The 13,014-nt window shown below is 32.0% G+C and overlaps 1 protein-coding gene across 14 annotated transcripts in view; it reads left to right on the top strand.

The window, feature by feature from the left end:
• The window catches only part of LOC143244643 (actin-binding LIM protein 2-like), a 71,998-nt gene extending 67,193 nt beyond the window's left edge, over nucleotides 1-4,805 (top strand). For all 14 annotated transcript variants that reach the window (XM_076489696.1, XM_076489691.1, XM_076489695.1 and 11 more), the window contains 3 exons: nucleotides 871-978; nucleotides 2,224-2,295; nucleotides 3,666-4,805. In XM_076489696.1, coding sequence (XP_076345811.1) covers nucleotides 871-978; nucleotides 2,224-2,295; nucleotides 3,666-3,779 — 294 coding nt within the window. In that variant the 3' untranslated portion in view covers nucleotides 3,780-4,805. The remainder of the gene's footprint in view (nucleotides 1-870; nucleotides 979-2,223; nucleotides 2,296-3,665) is intronic.
• The last annotated feature ends 8,209 nt before the right edge of the window (nucleotides 4,806-13,014 follow it).

Raw genomic sequence — 13,014 nt, 5'->3', positions numbered from 1 at the left:
CATTCCTTGATCACCCATGCTACAAATAATAACACCTAATGCTAGCTTTAACGTGTGATTTGAACTCATTTGGATTTAGGATTCTCTAAATCAGAATTAGAAAGATTAAAAATGTTAAAGATAAGAAATATGTAATATAGAAGAGTAAGGTTTGTAATATTTGAATACTACATAGCCTAGCTGAGTTAAAATATTCACACTTTTTATCAAGAAATATTGTGCTAAGATAAGATTACATTGCATTGAGTTTTACTGTACCATTAGAGATTGGACATTGTTTCAACAGGAATTTGATAGTACACTTTAATAAAATGAGAACATACTGAACTTACCCTACATTTTTGACATTTATTTGTACAGTTCACTGCACCTTTATAACTTCTTTGCCCAAACTCTTTGTGCATTCAGTAAAGCCATTCAACATTTCATCTTACATTATCATGCTCCTTAATCATCTTGGAGCTCCCCCCAGTGATTCCTTTTCACTTCCAACACAAATGGCTTCATGTATCCCAGCAGTTAGCTTGCCATGTACCAGATCAAAGACATCACAGTCTGCACTTTGAGGTCATATATGTATTGTAAGGGTGACATTCAATTCCCTTTGTTCAATTAGTGTAGGTGGCAGTGAGTGTTGTGGACTAGCTGCTTTTTCTTTGGTCTGTCAGTTCAAGACTGAATGGCTAGTGCATATGGCCATATGTGGTTTTGTGTGCATATCCAAAACAAAGAAAGCAAAAGCATTAAGAGTAAATGTTATCATTGAGTTATTAGGTTTAGTTTTATTGACTTATAAATATAAATAAATCATAAAAATATTTAGCAAAAATTACAAAGCTAAAATTAATTTGTTGTGTTTTTATCTTACAGAACCACAGTAACAGTGGGTATGCTGAATTTCTCCATTCATCATACAGTCCTAAAATGCAATGTTCACTGCCCAATGTAAACCTACATCTGTTCAATGAGCCACCACGGGTATGGTTATTATTTAGATGAAAGAAAATTTAACATTTAAAATTTTTGTATTTTAAAAAGTACAACGTTCAGTAATTAGCATACGTGCAGTCTACAGCAAATCGTACTGTGGAAATAGGTATTTAGTTTTGAACTCATCATGAGAGTAATATGTGATAATTATTTAATTAATAGGATAATTTTTTGATGAGCAATACACTTATTTGTGTGCTATGTACTGATCCATTAGAATATTCATTTTTAATATTCTCATTCATTAGGACATTCAAGCATGATATTCTCATTTGTTAAGATGTTTATGTTTAATGTAATGATCCATTATGGTGTTCACATCTAATGTACTGATCCATTAGAATGTTCATGTTTAATGCACTTACACATTAGTATATTTACATGTAATTTACTGATTCATTAGAATATCCTTGTGCAATGTATTCATTCATTAGGATGTTTTATTTGTTTGTACTTTGCTCATTAATGAAACATTCATGTACAATGCACTCATCCATTGGGATGTTTATATGAAATTTATTCATTTTGTAGAATGTGCATGTGTAATCCAATCAAACTTTGCAATGTACATGTATAGTACAATCAAGCTTATAATTTGCATATATAATGCAATCAACCTTTAGGAAATGTATTTGTAATATATTGAACCTTTGGGATATACATGTATAATGTACTCACTATGTAGAATGTGCATGTTCAGCATAGTAATGGTGTAGGATGTATAAAGTACTTGACCATAGGAGAGTATTAGAGATATTAATATGTATGAGATGTAACATATTTTGTAATTGGCAATTGATGGTAATTGTACTTAGTATGTGAATCCTAAAGGGATAAAAAATCCTGTGTTATTGAAACATTAGAAGTATTTACTTGATGTGTGGTGGGATATAACAGATATACTCTGCCAGTAGGAATTTTACAGCTAGTCAATTTCTTTAACACAATTTTTTTTCAGCCATCATCAATTGATGGTGCTATCTACAACATTCCTGCTGTTTAAGAGTTAATATAGTTAGTAAACTGGTTTGGTATGAGAACTAGATAATGCATTTATTTCAAGCATACTATTTTAATGCATAATGTGGTTACTTTTAGTTTGTTTAATATCAACACTACTCAGTCATTAAAAAAATTAAGAAATTGTACTGACTTAATCTCTTCTAACCACAACATCAAAGTAAGGAGATTTAATATCACTTGTTAATATGACTTTCTAACTGGTCTTTTCAGCTTTATCCCTATCATTTGCTGATAACATCAAACTATCGTCTCCCTCCTGATGTTGATCGATGCCATTTAGAAGTAAGCTATGACTTTTTCATACTTACACATGTTTAATGTAAAATTTTGAATGTTATTACTTGATAAAATTTATTTACCTTTATGCAAATTGATACCATTTATAATTTCAATGGACACTCCGATTTTACTGAAGATGATACACATCATGGGAACATTTAAATGTGCTATATTTATTGATGATTTTGTGAAACCATGAAAAAGTTTATATATTATCTGAATCATAATTGTCATGATACTTTATGTTCCATTTTATTTTAACTTTACTATATATCTGGGATTATCTAGCATGTGATTTTATCATGTGCCCATGAAATTCCTTTTTTTTTTTTACTTTTTCTCCAAAATTATTGAGCTGAGATCAATTAATATGAATTTAAGAATTTCTTTGTGTGTGTGGGATGGGAGATGCCAACCATGATTTACTTATTTTACTCTTTCAACTTATCTGTATATCATTTGAAAGACATGGTTAACAAGAAGGCATAAACACAATGTGTGAAGCCCCAGAGCAACTGACTAGAACAGTGTGGAATTTCTGAGACACTAACTGGTACAATATGGAATCTCTGAGACACTAACTGGTACAATATGGAATCTCAGACCCACTGACTGGCAAACTGTAAAATCCCAGAGCCTTTAAATGGGACAGTATGGCTAGCATAATGTAAAACCCTAAGCCCACTATGTGGCACAATGTGGAAGTTCAGAGCCACTTACTGTCATACACTGGAATCTCAGAGCTATTAAGTGGTATAGTTTGGAAACCCAGTGCTACTAACACAATGTGGAATTTAAAACCCACTGGCTGACATATTATTGGAATACCAGAATTACTGGTTGGCACAGTGTCAAATTTAAGAACTATGGGTTGGCTTAGTGAGGAATTCAACAATTACTATCTGGAGTACCATTTTCTAATAACTTTTGATTATTTATAATACTTTTTAAATTCTGAAATGTTTTGAAGTTAAGACATTGGTATCTAAGAAGACAGAATACAGAAAATGGTATTAAAGAATCCCATTTTGATAAATTTTGGTTGGCAAGTAACTTCCAATACTTCATTACCTTCCACATCTGAAATTAGAGATGAAAAGATGTTCAAACTCAAGAAACACATCACTATAGTTTTAAAATCATAAAATAATTTCTTTAATGCTTTATTTGAATTTATTGCAACTGCCAAAGAAATAACATGTCACATATAGTAAAGTTAGATTTCAAAGGGGGAAGACTAAAAAATTTGTAACAATAAATGTGTGGAATATACCTCCACTCTCGAAAAAATCTAACTATTCCTGCTCTGTTTATTAACTTTTTAATGTTTATGCGTATAGAAAATTAAATGATTTACATTGTTGTACTTTCAGCGCCACCTATCCAGTGAGGAATTTCAACGCATTTTCAACATGAACCGTCTCCAGTTCTATCGCCTGCCTGAATGGCGAAGAAAAGATATAAAGCAACGAGCTATGTTATATTAGGGACATAGCTTATGCTAAAGATTCACCTGGAAAAGAAAGACAGAATGTGGTAGAATGATGAAATTCTTCTTTACCATCGTATTCACTGATCCTTATTTTCTTTTTAGACGTTATTTTATGTAAATAATTTGAATTATATCTACCTGAAACTGAAAAAATTTGTAGAAAAAATATTTTATAAGGCACATCGCCTTATATATATATTTTTTGTATGTATATTTCTAGATCATATTTCTGTTTACATCTCAATGGCTCTAAATTTCATTATCTTTCCTTACAAGTAATTTTAATACAAAGATTTAATTTTTTTATGCTTTAGTATTTACATTTAATTGTGCATAATGTAAGGTCTAAGCAAAGTTTATTCTGTATTTGTATTTTTCTAACGTATTAATAAGTTAAATACTTGTGAAAAGTTTTTTTGTTTTTTAATTTGGTTTTGATAACTTTGAAAAATGTTTAAATTTTTATGCAGTGCCATTATCAAAGTGTAAGATCTTCAGAAGAAATTCAGACTATTATATATCAGAAAAACTTAGTGCATGAACTTGTATGTTTTTGTCACGTAACAGAAATTATATGTTTTATAGCATCCTTCATATAGTGGAATTAGAATTTGTTATTCAATGTTTTACACACACATCTCTTAAATTAGAATCAATCAAACGTACATACATTTTATCACCGTACTTAATATTATGCTCAATAAATAACAAAACGTATTTAGGCTAGTAAATTGTTATCCCCAGGCATTATACTGATTTTGTAACTGTAATAAAAATATTTGTTTATTACATCCTATTCAAAAATGTTATCGTTGGGTGCATAACGGTCGAGAAGCAATTTAATTTCTTTCATTTAGTTTGACAAATCGCAGAACCTGGTGTGATAGTTTCAAAACCAGTATTTTATAGTTATTTTCTTGTTGGTACTGTAATATCACAATTCCTTATTCAATACAAAGTGGAGAGAAGTCAAAGTGCAATTATTGTTATTTTGGAATAAAATACCATGTTTTTTACTGACTATTTGATTAGTTGTAATTGTTTTTTGTGTGACACATGATGTTAGTACATAGTGATATAATTTGATTCAAATGTGTTTTAATACAGAGTAGGGAAATAATGGATTTGATACTACATTTAGACAGATTTTTGCATTGCTATATGTCAATGGAATTATTCACTGTTATACTTTTGACAGTTTGTTTAATTAGATAAACTAAAAAATAAACACTCCGTGATTGGTGTTGAAAGAACTAAAGGGATAAGAACACACAATTGTTTATAATGACTAGTAGCAAACACGTACTCTAGTAACTTAGGTTAAAACAGACTGATAATAAAATTATTATGTAGGCCGGTTTCTTAGCTTCGAAACAATGACTACTAGTAAGCATCAGCAGCCTAAATTTTTAAAATTACAAATTCACAATTATCACTAGACAGTATGAGAGTCCTTCAGTCTCCATAGTCTGACTAAAAAAAGTTCCAGTTCACTCCATGATGGCAAATTAATCCATTTACATTGAGATTATTATAAGCAGATATACTAGATAATTTTAAAATACCAATTCTTCTATTATGATAAGTAATTATCACTCACTAAATTCGACTTCACAAGCTCACCTACATGAAAAACTACGTATTTAATGTAAGTTGTAAGATCTAATAACATTTGCTCTCATTGTTAGTGAGATAAAAGTAATTAGTGTCTAGTCGTAACAAAAACGTTATTAATTAATAAGTAGTCTTAGATATTCAGAGAGATTACTAACCATAAGAAAACAATAATATAGTGACTCCCATTCCTTCACGTAAACATTTTATGCAGTGAAAATATTAAATACCATTGACTATACTAAATTGCTTTTTCTTATTAGGTGTAGTATAAATAATATAGATTTCTCGGATTTGAAGTCGTATAGGCTGTTATGTAACTACTATCAATGTTTTAGTATCAGGCTAACAGAGAAAGAAACACTACACTTTTTTTAAAGTTTTATATTTTCTAGCAATAGGTAGTTTTTTAGCGTTAAGTATTTTAACAACACTGAATATTATTGAAAACTTATACTCTTGTTGTGAAAGCAGTGTTTGCCTCTCAGATTGTGAATAATTAATATTGCAATCATGTTTGTTCCTAGAAACCAGCAAATATAAATGTGGAAGTGGCGGAGATTTACTTTTAATGATAATTATAAGTAAATTGTATTTCTGGACACCTGTTTAAATTATAGAGGAGCTGAGTAGAATTTTGTCTTTCAGAGAGCTTGTAGAACTTGGTTTCATTTACTAAAGTTAGTCAAATGTAAGTTTTTCAGACAAAAAGATAAATTTTGCTTTAGAAAATGTGTTCTGCAAAATTAGTTTTATAACATGTTTATGGATTTTATGAAAAAACTTAAATTTTAGCAGCGAAATTTTCAAAGAAATATACTCGTTTTTGGTATCTTGTACTTTGGTTAAGATTTTATAGAAGTTTATGTTGTTTTCTGCGCAGTATATTCTTAATTGTTCAATATTTTAGGATTATATTATCAGTCATCGCCAATTTATTATTTTCAATGTATGTGTTCGAAACTGTAACTAAATGTGGCAAGTAGCGTCATGTAGTGATTGATGGCTTCATTTAACTTTACTACCATTTCAAACACAGTGGAAATCCTTTGCCTTTTTGTGGTATGTGATTGACAGTGCTACGTTTCACCTGACAAAATTCTCATGTTTTCGAAGGCGGTGACACGTAAGACAATCTCAATTATCACATTGCTCGTTGTTTCTTTTTAAAAGGGTTGACTTTCACAGTTTTTGTACTTGTAGTATACACAGTTTTTGCTTAATGGAGTTTTTTGTGACAGTGAAAAAAGTGTTCTCGTGGTGTGTTTGTTTCTTTTAATGCAAAATATGCACATGTGTATCATGTTTTCAAACGAAATAAAACCATTTTACCCTCACGGTGCTAGATCTTCTGTCTGTGAAGATTCGTGATGGCGAGAAACCTAATCCACATAATTGAAAATGTATTTTAAAGACGGCTGGTATGTGTATTAAAACTTTAATTAAAATAAAGTACAGAACAACGTTTTGACCTGCTTAGATTATCTTCAAGTTAACAAAGAAAGAGCTACTCATTATTATCGGGTTAGTATATCGTGACTTCTACACTGCAAAAAAAAACAGGCCTGGGAAAATTTTCTCACTCTGCGTCTGTTCCCAACTCAATCATATTCAGAAAGAAAAAGAGTAAAGAAGTTTTAATGTTATAAATCATTTGGGCGATGTTTCTGTTCCCTAATGATATATTAAAAATCAATCTCAATAACATTATCGCCACTATATTATATTACCTACTATTCCCTCCCTCATGTCTCAGCAGGGCCTGGCATGGCCAAGCGCGAAAGGCGTGCGACTCGTAATCCGAGGGTCGCGGGTTCGCGCCCGCGCCGCGCTGAACATGCTCGCCCTCCCAGCCGTGGGGGCGTATAATGTGACGGTCAAGAGTTGGCGGTGGGTGGTGATGACTAACTGCCTTCCCTCTAGTCTTACACTGCTAAATTAGGGACGGCTAGCAGAGATAGCCCTCGAGTAGCTTTGTGCGAAATTCCAAAAAACAAACAAAAACAATGTCTCAGCAGTATTTCCAGGGACTTATAAGCTAAAACCCGGGTTTCAATACTTGCAATTGATAGAGTGTGATAGCCCAACAAGTTTTGCAACAATAGAACGGCTACTTAATTCCTTAATCGATAATCCATATCAAAAACATGTTTAACAATGCTAGCTACAAGAAACTAGGATTTAGTTATAGGATTCGACATAAAGGTTTTCCCAAAAATCCTCCCAAAGCTGCATGAATTTTCACCTGTAACTCTACATTAAAAAAAAATGTTAGTTGGAAGAAAAACCCGGCGAAATGGTTTTATGTTTCAGTTACAGCTCCAATTACCACGCAGTAAAACAGCGTGTTAAAAAAAAAAAAGATTGGAATTCTTGTTATTCAAAAGATGGTCCAAAAGAATCACGTTATTCGCCATGAAAAAGTCCTATGTCTTGCTGGCATTGTGGATTTCAGCGTTGTCCTGTTGAAAGATCCAGTCATTTCCACACAAGCGAGGGTTTTCAATCAATAAGGATGCTCTCTCCAACATGTCAGTGTAGCCAGCTGCTGTTTGATGCCCATGTATAACTTGAAGCTCCATTGTTCCATGGAAGGAGAAAGCACCCCAGATCATGATGGGGCCTCCTCCACTGTGCCGTGTAGAAAATGTCTCCGGTGGGATATCTTTATCGTACCAGTAACGTTGGAAGCCATCTGGATTGTCCAGGTTAAAAAATTTTCTCATCAGAGAACAAAAACTTCTTCCACTTTTCTACGTCCCATGTTTGGTGCTTCTCGGCGAAGTTTAACCGAGCTGTTTCGTGGTGTGGAGGCGTGGCCTTTGAAGACGTTTACAGTTTTTAAAGTCTTTCTCTCGTAGATGCCGTCTTATTGTTCTTGAGCTGCATTCTGTGTCCGTAAGGGCTTTAATATGGTTCGACGATCGGCTGGTGTCTTGCCGGACAACCCGTCGAAATTTTCTTGAGCCGACCACTGGAAATTCTCGTTCCGTATCCCTCAGGGTCTTTAAGAAATTTGCAACAACAGTTTTACTACGTCCAATCTCACCAGCGATGGCACGTTGAGAGAGACCTTGCTTTTGCAGCTCGACACTTCTGCCACATTCAAACACTGTCAACCTTTTAGCGTTTGCCATGTTTTTACCCAATGCAACACAGGAGATATCAATTAGAGATGTTGATAATGCTAATGTTTGAACACAAATGACTAAATTTCGTTACGTTTTCACCGATTAACGCTTTGTTTCAGTATGGTCTTAAACTTTTGACCAGCTAGTATTTAGGCTAATTTCATAGTGTTCACATTCTCCGTATCAAATTATAAAAAAAAAGTTGTTTTTTTTTATTTTCCCTTTTCTTATTTTCATCTTTCGAAGCTCTACTCAAATAAATGGTTGAGTCTAACAACGCAAAATGCATATTTTTTCTTTATGGTCATTGGCCTTAAGGTTTTGGCCAGCAGTGTATGTTTGACAATAACGTAATATTAAATATTTAAATTGAGCTCATCAGTGCGGTGATATATTTGTGGTACGTTACATATATACTAGCCCCCCGCTAGTACAGCGTAAGTATATGGACTTACAAACCTAAAATCAGGGGTTCGATTCCGCTCGATGGGCTCAGCAGAGAGCTCGCTATGGCTTTGCTTTAAGAAAGCACACACATATTCGTACTAAATCGACGTTGTTAAAATTATTGATAACGCACAAATTTAAGGTACACTAGATATATGTAGATCATATTTGCAATGTGCAAGTGTACAAAAGGACGTTAGAAACGGAGATTATAAACAATGCATCATCGACGAATGTCACCAAAAACTAACGACTAAGAAACGACCCTGTCTACTCAAATAAGTGGTTGAGTCTAACAATGCAAAATGCATATTTTTTTCTTTATGTTCATTGGCCTTAAGATTTTGACCAACAGTGTATATTGTATGTGTGATTATGCGCCATTGAAGTTCAAAACAGTACAAGTTAACTAAAAATAAAGCCGTCTTAAATATATAGTACCATAAAATTCAATAGTGGAATATTTTACTTTTAACAAGGTATTAATTATATTTATTTTCTTTTAGATATTATGTTTCATAACTAATGATATTGTAGCAGCGAAACAGCCCATTTAGATTGAAATGCATTTTGACAAATATTACCAAGGTTCGAATAAGGGTTCCACTTCTCTTTCTCCTGTCTCTCTGAAGCTACTACATAATGTTGAATTCGTGAACAGATGTTTTAAGTTAATTAAATCACAATATTTGAAGATCTGACGTCATACTAAAAGAGCATAGCAACAAGAAAATTTATCTCTCCATTAAAAGAAAAAAAAAATTGTAAGATACGTATGTTCACACAGAAACCTAGACCTCGTCGTCATGAACTTTAAGGTGCTCTGACATTAGAATAGAACATAATGACTGAGAACATTCATCGCTTGCAGACTCAAAACTGGCAAATGATGGCGACTAGTATGATAGTTTGTTTTTGTAAGATGATATATACTTCTACATTGACAGATGAGTTTCGTTAAGCCTCCACACCTCCCACGTGACTGGAAGGGAAGAAGAGAAAAAGTCAGTTATTTATTTCGTGAATGCCCTGAAACTTATAAATATATCTATACATAATGCCCGTATTAACAGTGAAATATACAGTACTTGCATTGTAAACAGAACCCATAGCACGGATTGGAATTCTATATATATACATATATTGTACAAAGTTTTATAGTCTTGATACTAAAATTTAATTGGAAACAGGTGTATAACTTAAGAGCTTTGAATTATTTAATGTAAGCAAATGTAATTTCCTGCTACAATCTGAAGTAATTCTAGGAAGAAAAAGAATAATTTGGATTTATTTTGTATTTTTATTCTGGTTACTAAGTTGATCAAACTAAGTGACTTTACATAAAATTAGGGTAGTGGATTTAGCAGATAAAATATGAAAAATTATTTTTAAAAAATGTCATTTTTCCGGAGGTTTTAAAGATTACGCAATTTTTTAAAATTTCAGACGGAGAGAAATATATTTAATATTAACATGAAAATCGCTTTACACTTGAAGCAGTGACTATTTTGACTCCATATATTAAAATATTAGAAGTTCGATTTTTTTTTTTCTGTACAAAAGTCTTACAATGTTTACTGATAGCTTGCCAAGTTTCGCGAAGATCCGTAAATCGTATTCTATCGGACGACGTATCGATATAATCGTATCATGGCTTCAAGAATACACGTATCGTATCGTCACACTCCTGATATGTCGTCTTTCAGTTCAGCATCATAATAAATATACTTTTAGCTATGTATACATGTGTATTAAATGGAAGTTTGCTACTTTTCTGTTTAAAAAATATTGGATATTACTTTCAAACTTCTATGGTGCATTGTCCTGTACTTATTTATTTCATAAAGTCAGCAAATATCACACAAATTCCTCAGTTTAGCATGTATATTCTAGTTGTTGTTTCTTTTTGTTTTGTTTTTTTCAATGGAAAAATGAGTTTCATCTTTTAAAAATTATTCTCTTTAAGACCAAATCGCAACTGACGGATGATGTTATTTTTTCACAGAAATAGCTTTTTATCATCCACTGATATATAAGTAACTTTATATTAAATTTATAGTGTTACTTTCAATAAAATTCAAGCTACACCATTTACCACAACTATATAGTGGCATCAATTAGTGTCCAAAACAATTTTCCCAAAACGTTTTTTTTTTTTTTTTTAGCAATTATAACAAGTTAAGTTTTCCATGTGTTTTGATTACAATCCAGTGTAATTCATGGAATAATGTTAATATTACGGACAGTGAGAAATCCACCTTTCATATTGCGATGTGCAATTTCTTTTTTAAAGTATCAAACATAAACGGGAAAAGTGCGCAATTGTACCGAAGTGGTCTAAAAAAGCAAGATAATTTTTTAAAATTTAAAAATTCTTTCTGATCGGGGGAAAAAAGATGAAAACGATCGGCTACCTCCTGACTTCCCAGAAAATCAGAGGAAAGATCCAGAATTATTTGATTTTAGCAAATATTAGGGTTAGTTTAGTTCCAGTGATGTCGTTAATCAATTTAAACGTCCAAATCTTGTAACGAAACACTCATGCGTTAGTCGTCCCTAATTTAGCAGTGTAAGACTAAAGGGAAGGCAGCTAGCCTGTTACCACCCACCGCCAACTCTTGGGCTATTCTTTTACCAACGAATAAACGTTGGTAAACGTGACGAATAACGTCACCACGGCTGAAAGGGCGAGCATGTTTGGTGAGACGGGGATATATATTTATATAGTAAAAGACTACTCTACAGAGTCCTTTGCAAGTATAAACATTGTGTTTTATATTATTGAATAAATAAAATTAGTTTATTTTTCTCTAAGTATTGTGTTTAGTCTAATTATTTTTCTTAGTTTCGCAATTCGTCTTACTTGATACTTCTATTATACAGCGTACTTGCCTAACACTCTTTGAGGAAGGAAGGTAATCTGAGAATGCCACATTAAAAATTCTTTTCTAATGTAGTGCTAGTAGAAAACATTATAATCAGAAGTGTCACTGCGTCTAGAATTTTAACTTTCTCTTAAATCAAAGTGCATCTTAGATATATTTTAAGATAACGAAGTGTCACAGTCTTGTAACTTAATTAGTATGATGAAATTCAGAGGTCATGACAACTGAGACAGTAGACTTTCGAAATTGCGACCTCTGTGTTTCAATTATTTGTGTTTCTATAACATCACTTAATGTCCATTAAACAAAATTTCGTCATGAATACTCTGCCTAAACAATATATCGAATAATAATTAATAAGGCTGAAAAATCGAGTGGTCCTGCATGATAAACCCTATAATTACCAGGAGGATAGCTGAAGACCTAACTGACTTCTGAAGCACATTTTTCTAAATTATTTATATGCAAGATTGTTTGATGGTCCGTGACATTAATGGTTACAGGTCATTTAGTAACAAATTAGTTTCATAAAAATATAAATAAAATTATCATAATAATTGCAGTTAATTTCAATAATTACTGCTTGGTTTCTATGGGAATTTTCGTAACAAATGAATGAACACACCTAACTTTTTTGTTCTGTTTCTTGCACTGAATATTTAATCAGATGAAAAGAATACCAATAAAATTATTCATTATTTAATGGTTGAGAACAACTATGTATAAAAGTAAGTAAATAATTTGATAGTTAAGAACAACTGTGTATAAAAAGTAATTGGGGTTAATAATATATACTAATGAAAGCAGACAAGTATTTTGAGGGTTAAGAACAACTACATATAAAAACTAATTGAAAGGTTAATAATATATATGTATAAAAACAAGTTAGTAATTTAATGGTTAAGAATACTATAATTGTTTGTTCAAATACAAATGGCAGCCTATACCAGTTTCCTATCACAGAAAATCTAGAACTAATGTGGTAAAAGATAGTTTTTCTCTTAACACTATTTCTATAATATACAAAATCTATGTTATATTTCCAGATTTTAGTTGTCTCTAATAGTTCGGTTTTGACCACTGTTAACTTGCATATTAAGATAGGAACATTTCTCCAGCGAACACTAATCTTGCATTATATCTGTTCTTAAGG

Source organism: Tachypleus tridentatus, chromosome 2, assembly GCF_004210375.1.
Source record: "Tachypleus tridentatus isolate NWPU-2018 chromosome 2, ASM421037v1, whole genome shotgun sequence".
Lineage (NCBI taxonomy): Eukaryota > Metazoa > Arthropoda > Merostomata > Xiphosura > Limulidae > Tachypleus > Tachypleus tridentatus.
This window is presented reverse-complemented; position numbering and strand designations above follow the sequence as displayed.